The 25,398-nt window shown below is 45.3% G+C and overlaps 1 protein-coding gene across 13 annotated transcripts in view; it reads left to right on the top strand.

Moving 5' to 3' along the window:
- The window catches only part of TMEM129 (transmembrane protein 129, E3 ubiquitin ligase), a 62,754-nt gene that overhangs the window by 19,191 nt on the left and 18,165 nt on the right, over positions 1-25,398 (top strand). For 4 of the 13 annotated variants that reach the window (XR_015050175.1, XR_015050174.1, XR_015050172.1 and 1 more), the window contains exons 4-7: positions 922-1,084; positions 15,495-15,734; positions 18,944-19,017; positions 21,870-22,000. Coding sequence is in view for 6 of the 13 variants with exons in the window: in XM_085849238.1 (XP_085705364.1) it covers positions 922-1,084; positions 15,495-15,734; positions 18,944-19,150 (610 nt within the window). In the remaining 7 variants the exon portion in view is untranslated. The other 9 variants (XM_085849242.1, XM_085849237.1, XR_015050173.1 and 6 more) reach the window with 8 other exon arrangements.

Genomic DNA, 25,398 nt, shown 5'->3' with positions numbered 1-25,398 from the left:
CTCTTGAGTTTCCTTCTGTATCCATCTTGTCAATCCCATCTATCCTCTCCTGCCCCCCTTTCCTCCCCACACCCATCGTTTGTCTCCCTCGCTCTGTCTTGGCCTTCAACTCTTGCTGTTGGTGTTTCTCTCTTTACTCTTCATTTTGTCTTGTTGCGTCCTGATCTGTTCCGTGTACTCGTACCAGCTCTTCCACAAGCCTCAACTGTCTACACAACAACAACAAAAAAAGATGCAAAAATCTCATATAATTTCTCATGTGGCCCTGGAACCAAACAAAAAATGTATAACAGCCCTCACAGACCGTACAGCTCTCACTCCCACCCTCCTCCGTCCCTCCAAACATGATTAACAGCAAATATCATTATTTAAAGCTTACCCACACATCGAGCAGCCCCAGATATGACCTTTCCATTGGGTTAAGAAGCACGAATGTTTTTTTTTTTTTTTTTGTAGAACTACGAACCTTCGGGTCTTGTACCGGTTCATGTCCTCGGGAGTTTGCAGTACAAGGAGCTGCAAACTATTAGATTTTTGGGCAAATTTAGAAGGTTCAGCAACTCTTGTTTTGTGCAAAGGCACACCCCTTTCCCGCAGGTATGTTTGCAACTATTTTCGGCTTCTTTTCGAAGCTTTGTGAGTGGTTTTTAGGTAACAATCCTTATCTTGCACGCCGCACGCGCGTTATATACGTTCGGCTGGCCCGATGAACCCTGGTGTTTGGGGTTTCTGTGCATGCGTATCAAACGTTCTGGGACTCATTACATCATTTTGAAAGTCATGTATTGGCACTAATTCTGAATTGAGAAGGTGGAGGGTTAAAGGAGTCCTGCATTACTTTTGAGATCTGAGATGTTCGACAGCAATGAATGACGTTTTGCAGTATTCCCATTTTATGATCGACATCTTTTGCCCATGCAGATTGAATTCCACGGAATATGGAGAGCTTAGAGAGAAACTACAGGCCCCGATTCATGCTGCGAGCAATGTAGTGATTCACCAGACCCTCAATGATCTTTTCCTGGATGCATTTCGTGCACAAGTGGAACTCAACCCTCACTGTGCTATGCCTGCACACCTGCAGGTGAGTTTCGAACTCTAGATTTGGGAAGAAGATCTTTGAAGTAGACAATTTGTATTAAACTTGTATTTAGTGTTTGCAGACAGCTTTATAATTTGTGATCTCTCTGCTGGTGCAAGAAGCCTCCTTATTGTGGCCTCCTAAATTGACCTTGTGATCAGCAAACAGCCTTGATTCATGCCAAATAAAAATTGGGTGACTTGGATTGGATTTTCTCTGAAAAATCTAGCTTTACTGCCAGCTCTCGTTATTTTAAAAGAGACCAACTGTCTGTGGTCACTGAGTAGAGGTTTTAAAATCGGCTTTTTTTTTTCCTGGAAACGAAATAAAAAAACTGATAAATCCAAGTGTATGGTATAACAAACTCTTTCATTTTAAGAGGAGGAAGCCTCTTACAAGGTTCACCTTAAGAGTCCAAAAGTTTGAGGTCGGTTGTTAGAATATTTGCCTCGATTATAGGATTGGATTTTATGGTGTGAATGAGAAAAAAACGACCCTTTTGTCGAACACAAAATGGTGGCCACCAGTTACATGTTGCACATTGTAATGAACACCACATTGAGCCTTTCCGGAATCGAACCTGGTGTTGTCAGAGTTGACACGCCACAAGATGGTATGAGTGTGGAGGGTTTAATTTAAACTGGAGCATGCCAAATGCTGGCTTGAGAAACATCATAATTGTCAATTTAAACGTAATGTAACGTAACTCATGTAACTAACTAATATTGAGAACGGAACTCATGCGTGCCGGCTCATATTCCTTTCGGTCACGGAGAAGCGATCGATCCCAACAGCCATAGGAATATTACAAAAATAAAGTTTCATAAAGCATGAAAAAGAAACCATGGCAGAAAGCACATAAAATGACAACAGTTCCACAGTTTAATGGAAAAAGAAGAAAATCCTTTTTATCCCCTGCCAACCAACGAAGTTGGCGGGGAATATAGAAATGGGTTCTGTCTGTCCGTCCGTCACATTTCGTTTCCGGAGCTTAACTACAAATCCCCTCAAGATATATTTACGAAGTTTGGTACACATATGAAGCAAGTGGTGAACTGGTGCCTTTAATATTTTCTAATTGATAGGTCACATGGTTTGGCAGCCATGTTGGATTCAAGAAAAATATTATGTAATGTTTTCTCTGGAATCACATAACCTAACGAAGCGAAAATTTGCAACTATCATCTTCCATCATGTCTGTGCATACATAGTAAAAATTATGACATCACAAGTCACATGGTTTGGCAGCCATCTTGGATAGAAAAACACACCTCATCCGATTAACATGAAACTTCACACAAGTATTCCACTGGAGGATTGTAGGCAGAATGTAAATTTATGATGTCATAGGTCACATTGTTCGTCAGCCATCTTGGATTGAAAATTAATAAATTTTAAAAATCTTCTCCAGAACGGCTGGACAGATTGAGACAAAATTTCACATACACTTTACCCAAGACATCCTTTCAGAAGTTTGTTAATTTCTAATTGATAGGTCACATGGTTTGGTGGCCATATTGAATTTACCCTAAAACCTTCAAACATCTTCTCCAGAACGGCTGGTCAGATCAAGGGGAAACCTCACATAAATATTGCACACGCTTAGGGAATATAAGTTTGTTAATCCTCATTTACTATGGCGGGGGATATCGAAGACTTTGTCTTCAACGGATGCTAGTTTTTATCCCCCGCCGCGTGGCGGAAGGGGGATATTGTTGTCACCCGGGTCGTCCGTCCGTCGTCCGTCCATCCGGCTGGCTGGGCGTCAACATTTATAGCTGGGAGTGCGATAACTCATAAACTGTTCGCCATATCGATTTGAAATTTGGGTCACACATGTACCACCTGAAAAGGAAGAACCCTATTGATTTTGGGCATGGCCGGATCCAAGATGGCTGACTGGGGCGGTCGTCCGTCCGTCCGGCTGGCTGGCTGGGCTTCAATATTTATAGCTGTGAGTGCGATAACTCATAAACTGTTCACCATATCGATTTGAAATGTGGGTCACACATGTACCACCTGAAAAGGAAGAACCCTATTGATTTTGGGCATGGCCGGATCCAAGATGGCCGACTGGGGCGGCCATCTTGAAAATAATGTTTTTTTTTGTAATAAATGGAAAAACGCTTATCTGATTTCAATTATTTTTCAATGGCGGGGATTCCCATCTCTGATGGTATATTTTTTTGTATACAATGTCGAGGCTCGGATGAGAGCTAACACACAGAACATACAACAAGGGGAGCAGGAGACAAGGGGTGTGAGAGGGAAGGAAAAAACAGTGGGGAACAGAGACCTGAGGAGATCTGTGGAAGGGAAAGGGATGTGGCTGGGTACCGAGGGTAGACAAGATGGACACGACAGGGACTTTCAGGTCTTTACACAACACGGACTCTCAGGAAGGAAAGCAGGGAATTTGAAGGAGGTGGGATTGGGGTGGATTCACGGGGGTAGAAAAGATCATGGTTTTGGATGGGGGAAGATGAGATGGTGGTGAACAGCTGTTTTGAAGACATGGAGGGAAGAGTGGGATTGCAGAGAGTGTGGGAGTTTGTTCCAAAGATGGGGAAAAACAGGAATGAAAGAGTGAAGGTGAGCAGTGATTCTTGATTTTGGTAGTTTTACCAGAAGGTGGTTACCGGCGGACCTTGAGCGCCCTAAGGAAATATAAGTGGACATATCTCAGTCAGATCGGGGGGCGGGGGGAGGTGGTGAAGCTGGAGAGGAGACCGTAGAAGACAGAAAGACCACCGACCTGCCTGTGGAGAGGCCTAACGACTAAGCCTTATCGTGGGAGATAACAATGATCCGAAATGCCTTGGTTTCCACAGCGTGAAGCCAAGAAGGGTGAGAGGTGGGAGCACCCGCCCAGACAGGAGAGCAGTACTCCATCAGGCTGCGGACGAAAGCTTTGTATGTGGTCAGTAGCTCAGGTGTGCCGAGGGAGGACTTTGCACGACGGAGGATGCCCAGTCGACGACTGGCTTTGGAGGCCAGGTTGGAAATGTGGCTTTCCCAGGAAATATCATGGCAGATATTGAGACACAGACGCTTGAATGAAAGGACTTCTTCCAGAGGATTGTTGAGAAAGTAGATGGGGCGGGGGGTTTCCAGACAGTCCTTTCGGAGAGACATAGTGAGTGTGTGAGATTTGTCAGGGTTGAAAGACATTCCACATGTTGGACCAGTTTGTTATTCTACCCAGATCTGCAGAGAGCGAAGAAGCTGCTGCTTTCCAATCTGAGTGATGACCGATGGTACGGCAAAGGGTGGAGTCATCAGCAAAGAGATAAAGAGGATTTTCCAGAGAGTCGGAGAGATCTTTGATGAAAACCAGAAAAAGAACAAGGCCCAGAACGCTGCCTTGAGGAACTCCAGCCTGGACAGGAAGAGGGGATGAAAGAATTCCATTTAGGGCCACTCGTTGAGTGCGACAGGAGAGGAAGTCTGCGAGCCATGAGTGGAGATGACCTTGGATACCATAGGAAGAGAGTTTGGTGAGCAGGGCAGGGCAGGGTGCCAGACCGTATCAAAGGCAGGTGATATATCTTGGGAGATGGCTCTGATTTTATGTCCGGCATTGAGGACCTCCATCCATTGTTGGGAGAGCAGAAGCAGAATATCCAGGGTAGAGTGACCTGGTCTGATTCCACATTGATGATTGGAAATCAAGTCATTGGAGAAGAGGAAGGATTTAATGTCGGAAGCGATGATGGATTCCATAACCTTGCTGATGATTGGGCGAAGGCTGATTGGTCTGTAGTTGCAGGGATCTGTTTTTGTACCTTTTTTGTGCAGAGCGGTAATGTTTTCTGATTTCCAAGCAGATGGCAGATGACCTTGAGCAAATGAGAGGGTGAATAGAACAGAGGGAGGGTGAGCAAGAGCAGCAGAGCAGGTTTTTAGGACACGTGGGCTGATGCCGTCTGGATGAGTTGCAGAATCTGAGTCAAGGTTTGACAGCAAGCTCTCCACCTTGCCAGAATAAAAGGATACAGATATCAGGGACAGTTGGATGCCATTGAATAAGGTGAGTACAGAAAGCGATGGGTTTCGGACACAAGATTTTGATGCAAACACCGAGTTTAGGCATTCAGCCTTTTCACGTGCGGTTTCAGCAGTGCGGCTATTTGAGGTAATTGAGGTGATGGAGGGGGAACATTCACGAGAAACAGACTTAACTAGATGCCACCAGGATTTGGAGGAGGCAGACAGGTTTGAGAGTTCAGGCTTGAGATTAGAAAGATGTTGTTTTCTGGCTCTGCTGAGGGTAGAAACACACTTGTTCCAAGCTTTGTGGAAGGAACTGAGATTCCCTTCAGGAGAGATTAGCCTTCCATGAGGAAAAGGCAAGTTTCTTTTTTTTTGTTTGTTTTTCAGGATGTCATATTTTCAGGATTTCAGGATGCCTCGCCACAAGCTTAAGTGTACCATGGGCGGGAGGAAGGGTAGGACAACTGAAGATGAGAGAACGCAAGTTTCCTTGAAAGAATGCCCAAGCCAAGTTGTTGGTGGAGGAAATAGAGATGGGAGACTAGTCTAGAAGTTTGATGGCTGCTTGAAGTCCCTGCCAGTTGGCCTGAGTGAAATACCAGACTCTACGGCGCTGAGGTGGTTCTCTAATAGCAGCCAGAAAGATGTTTACTTTGACAAGCACGTGGTCAGATGAACTGATTGGAGTGGAGGAAGAACAGCAGATATTTTCAGGGAAATTGGTCAAAGTCAGGTCCAGAAGAGATGGAGCACCGTTGTTGAGATCCGGGTCGGGAAATTGATCGATTGTGTCAGTCCCAATGAGTTGCAGAAGTCTTTTGCTGAAGTGCCATGACAGGTTGGAGAGGAACCCACACCCAGCAAACTGGCATGATGACAGTTGAAGTCACCACATATGAGGAAGGAAGAGATAGTTAGGATGAGAGGATAGAAGTTGGTCTGTGTTTTAGGATAGCGAGATGTAAAAGGAGTCATCACTGTTTGGTGGACGGTGCAGTACACAAATAAACATGAGGTGGGAGTGGAGGGCAAGCCGTAGCCAGAGGTATTCCTGGGGGTGTGGGGAGTGAGGGCAGTGCATGGAGAGTGAGGAATAGAGTCTCTGATGAAGAGAGCAACTCCTCCACCAGGACAAGGCTCAGGTCTGTCATACCAGAGGAGGGAGTAACCAGGGAGAGATACTCGGGAGTCAGAGATGTCTTGGAGGAGGAAAGTTTATTTTAAGCAGTTTATGTCTGGTTTGTCAGTCGCAACCTGTATGGAAAATTGTCAGGTTTGAGTGAAGGCCCTGGATGTTTGAGGTCCACACTGTTAAGGAAGAGGGTGGGGAGGAGGTTTTAGGTGCAGGGGAGTGGAGGGTAGGACGAGGGAGTTATTGAAAGAGTGTGGGGGATTGCTGAAGAGCTTAGAGAGAGGACTGGATGAGGAGGATAAAAGCCTCGGTGGTGATGGGTTGAGGTACAATGGGGAGTAATAAGAGAGGGGGCAGAGGGCAGTTGAAGATTGGAGGAGGTGGAGTGAAGCGATGGAAGAGAGAGGGTGGGGGAAGGAGGCACCTTTGCGGATGTGAGGTGGGGCAACCTTGGGAACGAGGAGTGAGAGTGAAAATTGGAGGGACAGGGGAGAGTTGAGGGAGAAGGGTGAGGGGGGAGTTTTTGAGAAAGGTGTGAGGGAAGCTTGGAGGGGGGAGAGTGCGAAAGTTGCTTCGAGAGGGAGGGGAGCCGAGAGTAGGCATGGCCAAGGTGCAGGAGAAAAAATGATGATTGATGGAACACCAACATGCATTGCAAAGTGGGATTTTTTTTTTAATTCTCAAGTTGGAGATGTGATCAAAGACTACGTGAGGGATGTAATAAAGGAGAATTAAGATAATTGAGAAAAGAAACGTTGTAACAGTGGGACTTTTTATATATGGGATGAAGGAAAGGTCTTCTTGAAATAATGGGATTATGGGATGAAGGAAAGTTCTTCTTGAAAACAGCCTTTTAAAGAAGAAGAATAGTATTGAATTATGATACCAAACTGAGAACCACACGTGTGAAAGAGAAAGTTGGATCATTTTAAGGGACCGTTTTTTAAAACGTTTTTGAGAAGGTTTGCCGAAAATTAGTAAAAGGAAAAGTTGAAGAAAAATCGTGGAGGTGTTGGTGAATTTGGATCGCAGAAGGAAGCTGGTTCGACGAAAGTTACAGGAAGAAGAAGAGGGGGAGGAGAAACACGTGCTTACAGGAGGTGGAATTTATTTTGAGAGATTAAAATAATAAATATTTCTTTTGTTTTCTTTTTTTTTTTTTAAAGATTGGGTAAGATTAGGTAAAAGAAAGGGTAAGGAAAAAATCGTGAAGGTGTTTGGTGAATCAGGTCAGGTATGGGAGCATGTGCCAGAACAGCACGTCGCTGCGTCCACTTTCCGCCGGTACTCCAGGGGCCTCCGTCTGGCCATCCCCCAGGCAGATGCCAGGCCCATCCCCATCTCCTTGAGATGATGGTCAACCTGTTGCAACCATGAGGCACGTGGTCGACCCACTGGCCTCCTCCACTCATGAGACTCCCTCGCTGAGAGAATCTGGTGAGCAGGATCAGCGTCAGGAAAACGAGCCACATGTCCATACAGCCGCAACTGACGCTCACGGACTATGCAGGTAACAAATCTCATCATCTCTCAGCAACCTCTCAGAGTCTCTCTCAGCAACCGCTCGTTGGATACAAAATCCGACCAGCGATAGCCAAGGATTCTCCGAAGAGACCTGGTACCAAAGGAATTAAGTCTCCGTCTCAGATCCTTGGTCAGAGTCCAAGTCTCGCACCCATACAGCAAGACTGGAAGTACCAAGGACCTGAAGACTCGGACTTTCGTCCTCCCGCACAGGTACCGGCAGCGCCACACCCCATGATCCAGTGAATCCATGACTCCCCAGGCCCGACCCAGACGTCTATTGACCTCTGACTCGCAGCCAGCAGAGACATGAATATCACTGCCAAGGTAAGTGAATCTCTCCACGACCTCAACATCCTCACCACAAACAGACACAGACAGGACAGCAGCATCCAAGATGTCACCGAAAACCTGGATCTTAGTTTTGACCCAAGAAACCCAAAATCCCAACGGCTCCGACTCCTCATTCAGCACCTCGAGGGCCCCCAAGAGGATGTCTAAAGTCTCCGCAAAGATGACTGCATCATCTGCAAAGTCAAGGTCCGAGATCTTGACATTCCCAAATGACGCACCGCAACTTGATCTCTCCGACATCCTCCCTAGAATCCAGTCCATACAAGTGCTGAAAAGTGTGGGGGCAAGTACACATCCCTGACGAACTCCAGTAACAACTGGAAATAAGTCAGAGATGGTACCACCACACTTCACAGCACTCTCAGTACCAGAGTAGAGTTCAGACATCAGATCGATCAGTTTTGGTGGCACCCCACGAAGACCAAGAATCCTCCAGAGGACATCCCGATTCACTGAATCGAACGCTTTACAGAGATCAACATAGGCTGCAAGCAGCCCCTGCCGAAACTCTCGTCTGCGTTCGGTGAGGACACGAAGTGCAAGGATACGGTCAATCGTTGACCTCTTTGGTGTAAAGCCTGACTGCTCTGGACGCTGGTGCTCAAGCAGATGGTGGCGAACCCTATCGAGAATTATCCGAGCAAAGACCTTGCCCGGCACTGAGAGCAGCGTCACCCCTCGGTAGTTGTTGCAGTCTTGGCGATCACCCTTCCCTTTCCAGAGAGGGACAACAAGGCCCCTTATCCAGTCAGTTGGGATGATGCCTGTGTTCCAGGCAGAGCACAAAACTGCATGCAACGACACGAGTGCAGCATTTCCACCAGCCTTGAGAAGTTCGGCATGGATGCCACAGATCCCTGGAGCTTTGCCCCGTTTCAACTGGTTCACCGCAGCCCGTGTTTCCACAAGCGTAGGTGGACCACAGTTGATTCGAGGGTCAGCAACAGGGATTGTAACACCCTTGACGTCCAACTCGACAGTTGGGGGATCAGCCTGGTACAACCGCTCAAAGTAACCGGCCCAGCGGGCCTTCACTTCAGACTCCTCTGTCAAGAGCCTACCACTCTCTGCTCGAACTGTAGTGCTCCGAGGGATGGGCTTGGATGAACGTAATGCGCGAATTCCCCTGTAAGCGGGACGAGAATCACCTGTCCACAGGTGATGCTCTACCCCTCACAGATTCCTCGCACATAGGCCTCCTTGTCCACCCTCAGTGCACGTACAGTTTTACGCCTCAGCTCCCTGAACAGCTCAGCTCTGCCATTCAGCCTGGCCCTGCGACTCTGGTCAATGGTATCCAGTGTCCCTTGAGAGACAAAATTCTTCTTTGCCCTGCGGTGAGCTCCAAGGCATCCACCGGCAACATCAAGGACGGTGGTCTTGAAGGCGCTCCACAACTCTTCAGGCCCCCCCAAAGCACCCAGACCCCCCAAGTGTCCACTCAGCCTGTTCGCAAACTCCTCAGCTACTCTCTCATCCCTGAGCTTGGCAACATCCAGCCTCGGCTGGGATGGTACCATTCTCCAGGATTTAGGTGCAGCTTTAGAGTTGCTACAACAAGCCTGTGGTCAGTATTGAGGAACTGAGCACTCCGGTAGACCCTGCAGTTCTGGATCATCCTCCAACGACAGTCAATGAGGACATGGTCAATCTCCTTTGCCACACTGCCAGCGTTGGAATACCAAGTCCAGCGATGAGCTTGTGGGCGCTGAAACCATGAACCAGCCACCCTAAGTCCATGACTTCTTGCAAAGTCAAGGAACTTAGTGCTATTCTGGTTCATAGTTCCTGACCCATGGGGACCAACACACACCTCATAACCGTCCCTATCAGTTCCAGTCGATGCATTGAAATCCCCCAAGACTAGAAGTGTATCTCGTCTGGGGCACTGATCAACCACAGACTCGAGTGTGGCGTAGAATGCATCCTTCACGGTGAGATCACTCGCCTTAGTCGGAGCATAAACAGAGACCAGGGAAATGACACATAAGGAGTGACGAATCCTTAATCTCATAATACGCTCGTTGACCGGTGTTACCTCAATTATCATTGGGGTCAGCTTATTGGACACAGCTACAGCAACTCCTTGGGTATGGTAACCATCAGAGCGACCAGACCAATAGTAGGTGTAACCACCCACCATTATCTCGCCGCAATCCGGTCTCCGAACCTCAGAGAGAGCTGCAATCCCGATGTCCAAACGCTTGAGCTCAGATGATAACAGAGACAGGTGATCATCCTCTCTTAGGGATAGGACATTCCAGGCACCCACCCGAAGGGACCGCCTCAGGTTAACCCAAGGAGACCGCCGTCTGGTGGACGACACCTCAGCACCACTCCGACACACTCTCCCGCAATCTGACCCAGGGATGTTACCCCGTGGTTTCCCTCCTATCAAAGATTGGGGGTCCCGAAGGCTTTGCCCCAATCCCGTCATCCGGTGAGCTGCCCTGCGAAGGGAAGCTGCACAGGAGGTACTCCCACGGAGTGGGTTTTCAGATTTTTTTGCGTTTTTGCGTTTTGCGGAATGAAGGGTTTTACGGTGGCCGGAGTGCAAATCCTGCCACCAACCTCCTAATAAGAAGTGACCCAACTGCAGGAGGACGTCCGCAGACACAGTTGGGCACTAGATATGGATGGCCGTTGGCTCACAAGGAGCTCCTCCACCCTTTTGGTGAATGTGGGTTGGGAAAAGTAGTAGATGGTCGATCGGCAGAAGAAGGAGGAAGAAAAGTCGTGTCAGGAAGTCACCTGGTTACGTGGAGTATAATGTGAGTGAGATAAAGGTGTTTTTTTATTGTTTTAAAAAAAATATTTTGAGAAGTGAAACAGAGGGTATAGTGGAGAGGGATAGGAGGGTGGAGGGAAAAGTGGAGAAAGTAAAATCATATCCCTGGATCCTTCGTTGCACTCCTGTATGTTTGTCGCTACCAGGTTCTTGCCGCGATGCGGAAAAACCCGGCACTGGCGCAGGTGTTGCAGGGAGAACACGATGGTGCCGTCAAGTCTGTTTCTGTTTCCGCTGTCCTGTCCACGGCAGTTGTTGTATGCCGACCTGACTGCTGCCGACTGACCTCCTCCCTCACAATTTGGTTTGTGTGATGTGGGAGGGCCTCATCCATGGTCTCGGCCTTCTAATTTGAATGGCTGAGGTCAGCCGCCTCGCACTTGGGGAACAGCTGGTAACGTTAAATGGAGAAAGCACACTCATGAAGCGGGGGATCCTCGTGTGTCTCCAGCTTTCATGGAGTGTGTTATGTGCCATCCATCTATGGTGGGCAGCAACGGCCACACGGAGTGGATGAGCCACCAGACGTGCCCCTAGATGTTCAGCACTCCACGATGTTCCCGATCCCGATGTCATCAGGGACCCCCGCGGCCTCTTTGCAGCCAAACCTTTCCAGATCTGCGGTGATGATTTGGTTGCCGCTTGGAACCCACATGGTGCAGGCCTCCAAGTGCCTGGTCGCCGATTGCTGCAGCCCGTTCTTAAAGGGCAAGCACCTCATGGCAGCGTACCATGCAACCTTCCTTGAGGAGAGCTTTGTGGTGCGCTGGGTTCCACAAGAGCTCCTTTGGGGGGGGGGGGGAGTTCCTTTTAGGATCCGCCCCCTCTCCCCGCTTCCCGGTGACTCTCGATTGGTCATCTGTTGGGCAGCTGATGGAGCTTCCTGCAACTACGCGCCTTCGGACGGATATGCATCATCGGGCGATGGTCTTCGGATATTGGGTGAGAGCATTTGCCCTCAAGGAGTTGGTCTCTTGACTCGGTTCTAATTAACGGGACTTCGTTGGCCCTCTCCTGGTTGGTGGTGCTCGAGTCCACGTCCTGAGACCTTGCCACGAAGCGTCCTTCCGATGAGTCTCACATAGCAGAGGTCCTGCCCATTGTTCACTCGGGGTTGCTGGCATGGGCACGTGTAGGAAGACTGGCACCGTATGCTCTGAGACAGCTTGGGAAGATCGGTCTTGTGCAAGGGGGTGGTGGAGGTGGAGGGGGTAACTGCTTGGGGCACTAATTACAAAGGGGGGGGGAGAAGGGAGGAGCCTGGCCTCACCCACTCACGGGAGCGAGTGGGACTTGGACCTTAATAATTGTTAGAACATTGAAGTCGGTATCACAGTTTGCAAGAAGTTTAGCTTTCCTTGTTTTATAAATGAGTACATGCACTCCCTACGGAGTGACAGGAAGGTCATGTTGTTATCCTTTGGGGTATATAGATTAGAGTAGATCTAGGCTCAAGTCCATTAGTCTCTGGTGGGATGCGATAAGCATAGAATGCCTCAAGGATGTTGGGATTCCTTCAGATTTTTGTTTGTTTAGTGTTAACAGCAGCAGCGATTGTTTTAAAAGGTAATCATACATGTTTATGGTTTATAATATTTTTTTTTACTTCTGGGAGACTAAATTGAGGCAAAACTTTACACTTATGAGCCGCCTATCCACGAGGAAGAAAAGGTTCACACATATTAGGTCATAGGTCACATGGTTTGGCAGCCATATTGGATTTACCCTAAATCCTATAAAAATCATCATCTCCAGAATGGCTGGACAGATCAAGGGGAAATTTCACACAAATGTTCCCCAAGCCTTTGGTGTACAAGTTGAAGTAATAATTGAAAGGTCGCATGGTTTGGTAGCCATATTGGATTGAAGAAAAATATTAAATAATGTTTTCTCTGGAACCGCTTAATCAATCGATGTGAAACTTCAGATTTATGATCTAGTAGTGATGGGGAATACATGTTTTAAATTTCAACTTGATCAGATGCATGGTCTGGCAGCCAGGGTTATTTCATTTTTTTTGATCTGGGTTCTTTTTGATTAAAAAAAAAAATTATTATTATTTTTGAACAAGGCTCACTGTCGACCACCACCCTCATCACCTGTGATGTACCAAAGATTGTTCACACCGTTTAAAAAAAATTGCCTTCTAAAGGGGTCTACGTGGGGGGGGGGGGTTGCTCCCTAAAATATGTATTTCCTTTCTTCTCAGAAACTACATACACAATTCTGATGAAACTTCACAACCACCTTCGTCACCCGTGATGTACAAACATTTGCTCATGGCATTAAAAAAATTCCGTAGGTATTTACTTTCTTCTCCATTCCATATTATGTGGGTCATCCATGCCTACCAGTGGTTCCCTGGTTTTCTTCTTTAGCCGCTACCAAGTGAGCGTCCAGGGGTATTGCCCCTATGTTTAAGTTATTTCTCCGAAATAAGTTCATAGAGTGGATCTGACGTCTGTCCGTCCATCCGTCCGTACATCCATTATCATTTGACTAAAACATTTTCTCCTCGCAAACTACCTGACCAATGTGGACCAAATTTGGTGTGATGCATCAGGACAGTAAGGTCTCATGGAGTTGTGCTCCCCATCCAATTCCTTTCATTTAATAGGGTAAAAGGGGGGGTTTCATCCAAATATTGGTATTTCATTCAAAAATCTTCTCAGAAACTGACAACCGGATCCAGACCAAACTGGCATGGCAGTGTCGTGACCATGCCCTAACCTTAAGTTGTACTCCCCATGGCCATATCTTCCCTGGAAGTGGGGCCATGGCCTTCCTATCCTAACCCCTCATCTTTTGGGATTCCTCAGATTTTGGGATTCAAAATAACAGTCAGTCTTCCGCCGGGATATTTTCTCTGTTAATCTAGCTTATTCACATTTTACCTGCATTTTTTGTAGCTTCATCACTTTGGAGTAGTTTGTGAAGACTCTTAACATTAAGTTTGATTTGAAGGCATCATAAAATAAGTTCAGGTGGAATCTAAATGTGAAAACTTTGGAGAAGGGGGATAAATACTTTTGCAGGCCACCGTACACCTTTACACGGATTTCACCCGAGGTGGAAAACCCCCTTGGAAGTTGCTACAACCTCCATCATGTGACCCTTAGTCCTCCTGTCAAGTTTGGTTGAGTTTGGATAAATAATGACCGAATATATCGGGGTCAAAAAGACAGACATACACACAGACATACACACAGACATACAAACATACAGACATATTGCGTATTTTCGTACGATTGCTAATCTCCCTTAGGTTATTAGAAAACTTGTAAGAGCGGGTTCTACAGTATTTTTAGAATTCAACGGTAAATCAAAAATAAAAGTGCGTAAAGAAAAATAAATATTCATGTGACAGCACAATTGTGATTATAAAGCAAAAAGTGGGGTCATTCTTGCACAATCAACGTAGGCATGCCATAAATCTTCATCGGCCATCCTAAAGGGACATGATGCGGCATTTAAAACACTAAAATGGTGCAGTCAAACATCGGTAAGTAAAATCATATGTACAATTCTCGAAGAGATATCACCAGTTCGTTTTACAATCGGCAGGACATACATGGCGACCCATTGCGGGTGAGGGGAAGACCCCGAAGGTAAAATCCCTTTCCATTGGGATCCAAACCTGTGTTTGCACACAAAAGGATGCCAAATAGTAACACAAAGGTGGTATAGGCACTCTTAAGCAACACTTTGAAGTAGAGAGGAGGACAATATGACAGTTTCGGTTAATGCAGCTGATGTTATTTCAAATTTGTCACTGAGGAAGGAAGGAAGGAAACATGCATTTGTAGGGTCAGTTCTTTTGCACATGCTTCTTTCCTTCACAAGCACATGATCAGATAAGCCAATTGTAGCAGAGGAAGAGCAGGAGACATTTGCGGGGAAGTTTGTCATCACTAAATCCAGAGAAAGGAGGATTTGACATTGGGAGAAATCTAGGTGAGAAAGTTCACAGATTGAGTCAGAACTGGGAGTCACAGAAGTCCTTTGCAGCAGTGCCATGGCTGGTGAGAAGGGTACCACCACCCAGCCAATTAGCATGGCGACGATTTACATCACCACTGATGAGGGGTATCCCCCATATACTTGATGAAATATCTTTCATACTCTCATCCTTGAAATGATGGTCATTAAAGGGCTTTTCACAGAGTTGAACATGCATGGAGTCTTCATTCGATACCAATTCTGCTGAACAAGGTAGACGCAGTCACGTATGTCCCTGATAGAAGTGACGGTTTTTTTTTCAGTTGTCTATGGGTGTGCATGACAGCTTTGTTCCAAATTCTCTTCCTGAATCTGTAGAATGGCTTTTACCAATCGTAACCGACTGTTCACAATACACTCACAAACAAAATCACTTGATTTTAATTCCCTTCAATGTCCCAGAACAGAGATCTAATCCTGTGACGTTTCATGTCAGAAACACTTTCTCATCGCGTTATTTATATAAATCCTTCCGATCCATGCCATTGCCTAAATTAATGTACTGCAACTCCTACCTTGTCACTAAAAGAGAACGGTAATATTGGCATTTGCTTAGATTAAAATTATCCATGCAGTTATGGATGACCTGCGTGCACGTATTTTTTTTTTGTTCTACTCTTTAGGAAGTCGAGCCATGCATTGGGTGCATGCAGGGCCCAGCTAATGTTAAACTGTTCCATCGCTGCGGTGCGTCAGCGGCTGGTGAATGCGAGATGTGCAGATGCCGACCCATGTGGTGCTTGGCCTGCATGGGTCGGTGGTTTGCCAGTCGGCAGGACCAACAGCGGCCGGAACGTTGGCTTAGTGGCCGAGCGCCTTGCCCTACATGCCGTGCCCCATTCTGTGTGCTCGACGTGTCTCTGGTACAGTAGGGTCTCATTTCACAAACACATTTGTTCTATAGATTGGTCATTGTATCACAAAGTTGTAATATGGAGATTACTCCGTTCCTGCAAAAAGAATAAATTAATGCCTTGATATACCGCTCTGGCATTGACCAACCCACCCTCACCATGCCCCCCCCCCCAGAAATATAGAAATTGAAATGATCTACATTTAACCTTAATCTGGCCTTAATCGTTGCTTAATTTCTCCACAATAGCTCAACACATTCTGATGTCAAATTCTACATTATATCTTGATGTAAATAGTTTGTATGGACAAGGTTGTCCACTAGGTGTCATTCTGTGTCAGTAAATTGTTTTTAATGAGTGTTTCTCAGACCAGGACCTCACTGTAAGCTGAGATGGTTCTCCTCGTTGCTTTTCATGACTTCTCTTCAACGCACAATGGAGACGAACCGGCAGGATGTCCGTCATTTGCATCAGATCCCCGTTTTGCCCATTAGCTACCGCAGCAGGCCCATCGAGTGGAAACCATTTTAAACCTGGATCTGCTCTGAATGAGAGTGTTTGTTTTTCCCCAACATTAAAAGATGATGAAAAGGTTTGTAGGATGATAGTTGCAAGAAGAAAAGTTGGTGATGAATGGGGTGGGGTTTGGGGTTTGGGAGGAGGGCGTGGTTGGTAGGTGGCTGCTACTGGCAGGTTGTCTGTCATCAACAAACAAAAAATGATATCAGTCATCGGTCTCTACAACTGAGATTTCTGAACTCCTTTCTCAACATGTTTTGCACTCCTTAAATTCAGATGTACGTATATATGTATAAATATCTTATTGAAGTGAGGAAGATATTTACATGGTTCAAAGGAAAGGTTGGTGATGGGAGAGGGTATTTGCCTTTATCATGTATATTTGTGTAAAAATGTAATTACTCTAAGTAAGTTGCACATTTTGCAAATTGCACTGCGCCAAACACAGCACTAAAAGAGCATACCTTGGAGCCAATATTATGTCTGTCTGTTTGTAATCTCCTCCAATGTGAAATTGTTAGCATCGATCGACGTTGAAGGAGCATCTTCCCTCAGACTTTCACAAGGTGCTTTCATTGAATACAAATTGAAAGCAATGATTTTTCTGATTAACACGTACACCTGTCATCAATGGGTGATCTCGTAGGTGCTCTCCTCGTTGTAAGGGGAAGTGATCTTTCGTAGCTGGTACAAGACATTCGATGTTACAGCATGTATCCTTGGACCTGAGCAGCTTGGTTGTTCAGAAATCCCCTTTGTTTGTGAACGATGATGTAAAATCTAATCAAATACTCGAAGCTATGTGTGGAGTCCGACCTGCCTCCTTCAAAATAATGTTGCCTTTTGTAAATTAAAAGGAGGTTTGAATGTTTGAGTTTGAATATATACTTTTAAAATCTTAAGTTCTGTCTTTGCTTTATTCATTTTCTCGTGGAGGCCTTCTCTATGATTGACATCATTTGTGTACCATGTTGAAGTCCTGTAACAAGCCTGGTGTTGGCGTAGTGGTTAGGGTAGCAGCTTGGGATCCAAAAGGTCCTGAGTTCATCCTCGTTGGCCGCTTGAATTAATACACACCAGGACGTTGACTCAGCCTGCCATCCTTCCGAGGTCGGCGAAGTGAGTACCAGTGTACTGGGCCCGGTGTATGCCCCGGTTAGAATAGGTGTACCATATCCCTGTGTCGTAAGAGGCGACCAGGGTTGCGTCAGGAAGGGCATCCGGCGTAAAACCTGTGCCAAATCACTATGTGGATCATAACGGATGATCCGCTGTGGCGACCCCTAACGGGAGTAGCCGAGAGAAGAAGAAGAAGAGTTGAAGTTCTGTAACACATCTTTCCAAATCATGGATTTTTTCAGGTAAGTCAGAAATTGAGTTCATTCTATATTACCCTTGTTGGAAAGGAGTCATTTTTATGCCTCCGCAGATGAAGTCGCCAGAGGAATTATTTTCCTCGCTCTCCTTCCTCGCTCTCCCACCCCCCTTCCTTAAAATTATTTACCTCACCACTACTTGGGAATTGATGGATTTAAAACACGACTCCACTACCTGGGAATTGTGGGATTTAAAACACAACTCCACTACCTGGGAATTGTGGGATTTAAAACACGACTCCACTACCTGGGAATTGTGGGATTTAAAACACGACTCCACGACCTGGGAATTGATGGATTTAAAACACAACTCCACTACCTGGAAATTGGGAGATTGAAAACACAACTCCACTACCTGGGAATTGATGGATTTAAAACACAACTCCACTACCTGGAAATTGGGAGATTGAAAACACAACTCCACTACCTGGGAATTGTGGGATTTAAAACACGATTCCACGACCTGGGAATTGTGGGATTTAAAACACGACTCCACTACCTGGGAATTGTGGGATTTAAAACACGACTCCACGACCTGGGAATTGATGGATTTAAAACACAACTCCACTACCTGGAAATTGGGAGATTGAAAACACAACTCCATTACCTGGGAATTGATGGATTTAAAACACAACTCCACTACCTGGAAATTGGGAGATTGAAAACACAACTCCACTACCTGGGAATTGTGGGATTTAAAACACGACTCCACGACCTGGGGATTGTGAAATTTACAACACGACTCAAGGAATTGAGGGATGTTTTTTGAGCCCCCAACCAGGCCGGCTGAGCTGTTACGTTTTGCGTGCTGTTCGTCCATCCGGAGTCTCCACTCGTTCCTATTTGGCATTTATATGCATCAATATCTGGGCATGAGGCATGTCAAATGATTTTGGGATCGGATCCCATTTAGAATTGTTGGGAGTTGTTAAACGAATTTGACATGAAAAAAATAGATCTGTGCATGATTTTAGATCGTATAATCATGTATGTATGTGTATATATATATATATATATATATATATATATATATATATATATATATATATATATATATATATATATATATCTCTCTGACACATTTATTAGTGCTGTAAAAAAAAAAAAAAACATAAATCCTGCTTATAGCATCTTTTGGAAAGTAAACCGATCAGTGATTATGCTGAGGCATAATGCAGTTACTTGAACATTACATCTGACAAATGGGCCCGTTGGAATTGTTGCATTCCCAAAAATGAATCGGCATATTGTTCATTATTGCATGCACTACATCTTGAGCAATGGTTGCAGTGATGTTTGCCTTCAATCCTTCGATCCATGCAGGTGAATACTCGTTTCGAGGTCAAGTTCCATCATTCAAAACTTTCAAGTATCTCCTGCCACACTCGGAAAAAAATGTATGTGAGCGACGCCCTTACTTACTACGCCCTTACTTACTACACCCTTACCTACGACGCCCTTACTTACTACGCCCGATGCCTGGTATTGCTTATTGGTCAGGGTGGTGGGCTTTGGATCCTTGGATCCTGAGTTCAAATCCCACTCAGTTGTTGAATTAATACCAGGTGGGGTTAACTCGACCTGTCATCCTTCCGAGGTCGGCAAAATGAATGCCAACTTGCTGGTATACTGTGTCGGAGTGGTGACCCGTCCGGGTCTGGCATTGTACCCAATAGCCAAGGAGACTGCTTAGGCAGCACCAACGCTCTGCACAGAGTATGGCCACAATCTCCTCCTCTCCTCCTTACTCTTTCCCACCAAAATGATAACAAATATGTCAGATATAAATGCGCCAACCTGTATCTGCTGTGGGCAACTATTACTTGTACACACTTTCCCATGTCCAGGACCAACACACAACTTTGATTTATTTATTTTTATACACTTAACTCTCACCACCACGACTCGACACACCACCCTGAATTATTTATCTATTTATATTCGCCTTAACATCACCACTACCGACATACCATATTTTTATAATCTACTGGAGGAGCTGTGAACCCGTTGGGTTCCCATTGTGACCGGTTGAGAAAAAAAATCATTAAAAAAAAAAAATCATAAGATGGCTCCAGCGAACTATACCGCTGAGGTTGTTTGCATTGATCAAATTCTCCCGAAGAGTACTTCACTGAATTGGGAATTGATTTTTTAAATAATTTTTTCGTTGCCCGATTTCAACGAAACTTGATACTGCACACCGTAGGTGAATGGTGAGTTAGGTGGGCTGAAAATGTTTGTGCTATCGTGTACCATTTTGGCTGTATTTCGGGAACATACATACATACATACATACATACATACATACATAGGGGAGAGTGGGGCAAGATGGTCCCTTTTTTGGTTTTGTCCGTTTTGCCGTCAGATGATTTGCCAGCCAAACACCATTCAATTGCCATTCGTTAGTCCATCTATCACCCCAAGTAACTGCCCAATTTCGAGAATATTAGAGATCATTGAATGTCTATAAAAGGCAATTCAAAATTTGTGGTCGAAATGCTCAACTTGCCCCACCCTTGGGGCAAGTCGATCATCACTATGGGAAAAGATGATCATGGTCCTAATGAAACATGAGGACAGTCTAAATAAGCGATGTGTTAGAATTTTAATGAACGGAAAATAATTCTTCATTTATACATATATCCATCTAGCACACCAACATAATATTTCCAAAACATTATCCCATACACAACCGGATACGAACGTCCATTTAAATGTCATTTATCTTTGTGTTCCAGTTTTCATGTCTAAATTCGCAACTCCCACTGACTGACAGATCAATTTTGAATACCAGTTGCTTTGATTTTCTTTCGCTTCCCTTTAAAAATTCGGGTGGAGGTAGTTTTTTTTTAACGATGTCCTCCTTGGAAAAAGTCCCACAATCTGTCTCGTCCACGATGAACGTAGGTCAATCGAAGTTCATATGAGAAGGTACTTTGCGGAGAAAGACTCCCTCGTATCCATCGTCGTCGATTGCCTCTACACGCGCTATGTACAGAATTGATGACGCTTTTTTCCCATCTATTTTTGTAATTACAAAGTCTCCTTCAATAATATTATTATTGTCATCTGATCACCTGATCAACTTCCCCCACAACCAAGTGATCATCCTGCCCCACCACCACCATTTTTACAAAATCGTCTGGCATTAATAAACTACAGCAATGAGCTAGGCAAAACATACACACAATATGGGCATATGATCTACGTATCTACCTCTATACAGATACCATTCCTACTACACTTATTCATAGAGATAATACGTATTCACCTATGATTCGAAAATTTTCTTTTTCAGGAGGAAAATGATGTTTTTCTGATAAAACGAACGCAGCGTTTTTTTCTCGTCATGCGCCTCCCACAGTGGAATTGTAGTTAATCGAGCTATCGTTGAGTGGCGCCACTGTCCAATGCGAGCTTTATTGGAGTCGTGAGAGAGGGGACGGGGGGGGGGGTGATCATCATGCCCCAGGGATCATCTTGCCCCTCTCCCCTACATACATATATACACACATACATTCAGACAAGATGAGAGTTTTAGTAATATATAGATATATATCTCTTTCTACAGTTTGTTTGTTGTGTTTGTTAGTCAGGAAATCGAAGATTCCCAAGAGCGTTGGTCGGTCGAGTCTTTAATTCTGTCTGTGTGTCAGTCACCTGCATGTCTCACTTCTACATCGAACTTCACGAAACTTAATCACCTGGTCGAGCGAGTGAAGAACTAGAAGCCTAATGTTTCTGAGATCAAAAGGTCAAGGTCGTGTAAAATCATCAATTTTCATCCGATTGACTTGAAATTTGAACACGGTTTGGATATTGGATCACTAAACTATATGGTTCTTGAGGTGAAAAAGTCAAGGTTGCAGCAACTGATTTCGCAAGTACCGGTATACGATTGTTTGTTTATTTCATTAATTTATTCTATTTGTTTGTTTGTTGATTTAAATGTAAAATGTACATTTCCTATTTTAAAGTGAGGACTTGAGGACTTGCTCAAGTCCTTGATGGGTTTTTCCTCGATGAGGACTTGCCTTATTGTTTTTAAATGGTGAAGCCGCTTCAATGTTGAACTCTTTCCATCAAAAATGAAGAATAACCACCTCTTTAACACACTCTGTGTTTCAACTAAAAATGGATGGTGTGTGTGTGCGTGCGTGCGTGTGTGTCATGCTTTTTGTGTTTCTCAGTTAAGTACTCTATTAATTAATTATGGACTATTGGAATGTAATTCCTTCTGACCCTTTAGACTGCTGAGACCTCTTCGACCTTTGAAGACCCTTTAAGACACAAAAGACCCTGAGGACCCAGATGACCCAAAACTCCCTGAGGACCCTGAAGGTGAAAGGCAAACTTATGTTGAAGCAGTACAGCAGGCAGGTATGCTACAAGGTCTTGAAGACCAATTAAAATTTGGCCCAATGGACCAACAGACCCACAAATAATTCTCATGGGTTTTGTTCATTTCTCGGTTTTGTGTATTTCATATTAAAAATGCCGAACTGATCCACTTCCTTCATACATGGGTGCGATTATTATTATTATTATTACTATTATTATTATTGTAAATGATAAAGAAGACACCACATCAACATGAGGAATGAACTGTAGCAATCACCATGTTATTGGAGCCATAGCTTACATGGGAATAGTCATCTCGGTTTGTGAAAGTTGAAGTTTCATGACAGTGAGCAGGAACTGCTGGTTAGTATCAAGCAAGTCTTTTACTCCCTTTGCACCCGAGAGTGGGAAAACACCGTAAATCCAGTGCAGAAATAAGATGGACAATGTCGTATTGTGCCATTGCATAACATCGTCACAGTACGGTCAGCGTTAGACACTATCATTGACCAGCGGGACGTTTATTACCATTGAAGTCACAAATCAAGGAGGGGAACGGTGCGGAGGGGAGCGGTACGGAGGGAGCGGTGTAGAGGGGAGCGGTGTAGAGGGGAGCGGTGTAGAGGGGAGCGGTGTAGAGGGGAGCGGTGCAGAGGGGAACGATGCGGAAGGAGCGATGCGGTGCGGAGGGCGAGCAGTACGGAGGGAAGCAGTATGGAGGGGAACGGAGTGCACTTCTTAGGTCACGCAGAATTGCTTGTCCAGGGCATCCGGTACATGATGTACCCGCATTGCCAGGTGCATGGATACCAAGAAACTTTTTGGCAATGTTTCTATCCCGTTGCCCTAATGTCCTGTAGGAGTGTTGAGTGTATGACATGTCAAGGCTGTTTTTCATTGTTCTGTGAGAAAAAAAAAAAGAACCACAACCTGACCTTGTGGATTCAGCTCTTTTGCTTGGGAGTTTACAAGCTCCATGCTTTGTTAAGTTTGTCAATTGTATTACTTTAACTGAGTAATGCAGGATGAAGAAAGACTTTTGTTGTATTTAAACGTTTTTGTTCTTCCTGTGTTGATGGATTTTTCTCCACCACACATTGTTGTTGATGTATGATCGTTTTTTTCTTGCCTGTCAGCAGAGGTCAGAGGTTAAACATGGAACGTAATTGTGGTGCTCTGCCTGAAGGCAGAGTCAGTGCTCCCTAAGCAGCCTCACAGCACGGATGATTAGTTTCAGTGGTTGGTTTGCCGTTGCCATCACAATTCCCAGTGATGGGGCAGCAATTCGTAATTCTTTAGGGTGCCAGTGATAGCTCTCTTACTCTTCGCAAAAGACACCGTGACATGTTCAACATCCACCAACTAATGGTTGCAGATGGGACACCTGGCTTAATGCCCAACTGGGGGACTGCACACACATTGATGGATCGCTGTGCCTGTGAAATAACTGGGCTGAGATTTTAAGCAAAAGGTAAAACTTACCTTGAATGAGCTCCTCACATCTGGTTTGGTACCTGACATGACAACGAACTGCTTCACAGGGTGGGATGGGGGCATCCCAGCATCAGTGCACATCACAGGATGTATGCAAGTCGTTTCAGTGGGAATGTAAAGCCACCCACCCGTCCTGTCTGCAAGCCAGCACATACTTATTAAAACTCATGAGCCCCTCTTTGCCTTTCCAAATGATTGTCCTGTGCCCTAGGATTGTGGCCAAACTGACAATTCCTCCCCTGGTTGAAGGTCCGTTTCACTCCTCCCAGGGAAGGGGTACTAATCTGTGCAGTATTGAAAATCTGAAATGTCTACAACTCATCCTTGTGGGCGAGACATGCAATGTTACTGGGGTCCAGTATTGTAGTTGTCAGCAGTGGTGTAAGTGCCAAATTGACACAGGCGGGAAAAAAAAATTCAGCCGGCCGTGATGTCATTGCGAGATGGACCATCGCATCAACATTTAACATGACACTCGCCATTGTAGTCCCCCAAAATGAGTGACAAATGAAATACCATACGCACATTTTACCATGACAAACAAAAGCTTCACACCTACACCCACTTAATCTCACAATTCACAATACTATCCCTTAAATAAAACGGTCAAGGTCAGATATGGGAGCATGTGCCGCAGCAGCGGGTCGCTGCGTCCACTTTCCGTCGGTACTCCAGAGGCCTCCATCTGGCCATCCGCAAGGCAGATGCCTGGCCCATCCCCATCTCTTTGAGATGCCGATCAACCTGCTGCAACCATAAGGCACGTGGTCGGCCTCTTACACTCATGAGGCTCCCTCCCTGAGAGACTCTGATAGGCAGGATCAGTGTCAGGGAAATGAGCCACATGTCCATACAACTGCAGCTGATGCTCACGGACTATGAAGGTAACAAAACTCATGTACGTCTCTTTCAGCAACTGCTTGTTGCACACAAAGTCTGACCAGCGATAGCCCAGGATTCTCCGAAGAGACCTGGTACCAAAGGAGTTAAGTCTCCATCTCAGATCCCTCGTCAGAGTCCAAGTCTCACATCCATAGAGCAAGACTGGAAGCACCAAGGATCTGAAGACTCGGACTTTCATCCTCCCGCACAGGTACCGGCAGTGCCACACCCCATGATCCACTAAATCCATGACTCCCCAGGCCCGACCCAGACGTCTATAGACATCTGGCTCACAGCCAGCAGAGACATGAATATCACTGCCAAGGTAAGTGAATCTCTCCACGACCTCAACATCCTCACCACAAACAGGTACAGACAGGACAGCAGCATCCAAGATGTCAATGAAAGCCTGGATCTTAGTTTTGATCCAGGAAACCCGTAAACCCAGCGGCTCAGACTCCTCGTTCAGCACCTCGAGGGCCCCATAAGGATATCGGCGTCTCTGCTAAAATGACTGAATCATCTGCGAAATAAAGGTCAGTGACCTTCACATGACCAAATGATACACCACAGCTTGGTCTCTCTGACATCCTCCCTAAAATCCAGTCCATACAAGTGCTAAAAAGTGTGGGAGCCAGTCCACACCCCGATGAACTCCAGTAACAACTGGAAATAAGTCTGAGATGGTACCACCACATCTCACAGCAGTCTCGGTACTAGAGTATAGTTCAGAAATTAGATCGATCAGTTTTGGTTAGAGTCCCTTTATAGAGAGAGTAGCGACAACTAAGGATTTGACAACTAAGGATTTGACGCCATTTTAAGTCCATTCAGTGCGGTGTGAGTGCGGAGCCGCCGTATGGCGCTCGCGCATTGAACCGTGTATTCCATTATGTTCTCCGTGTATGAGAGATGGGAATGGTCTTTTCCATGTTGATAATGAACAAATAATGTGAAGATGACAAAATAGAAGATTTATGACAACTAAGAGCCACATGATAAAGAAGAAATTCACAGAACTGTTTGTGATTTAACAGTCACAGACGTTTAGAACCATGACA

This window comes from Eptatretus burgeri, chromosome 12 (assembly GCF_056783735.1).
Source record: "Eptatretus burgeri isolate ZD-2024b chromosome 12, Ebu_testis_v1, whole genome shotgun sequence".
In the NCBI taxonomy this organism is placed as follows: Eukaryota; Metazoa; Chordata; class Myxini; order Myxiniformes; family Myxinidae; genus Eptatretus; species Eptatretus burgeri.
The sequence above is the reverse complement of the archived record's forward strand: the minus strand, read 5'-3'. Positions and strand labels throughout refer to the sequence as shown.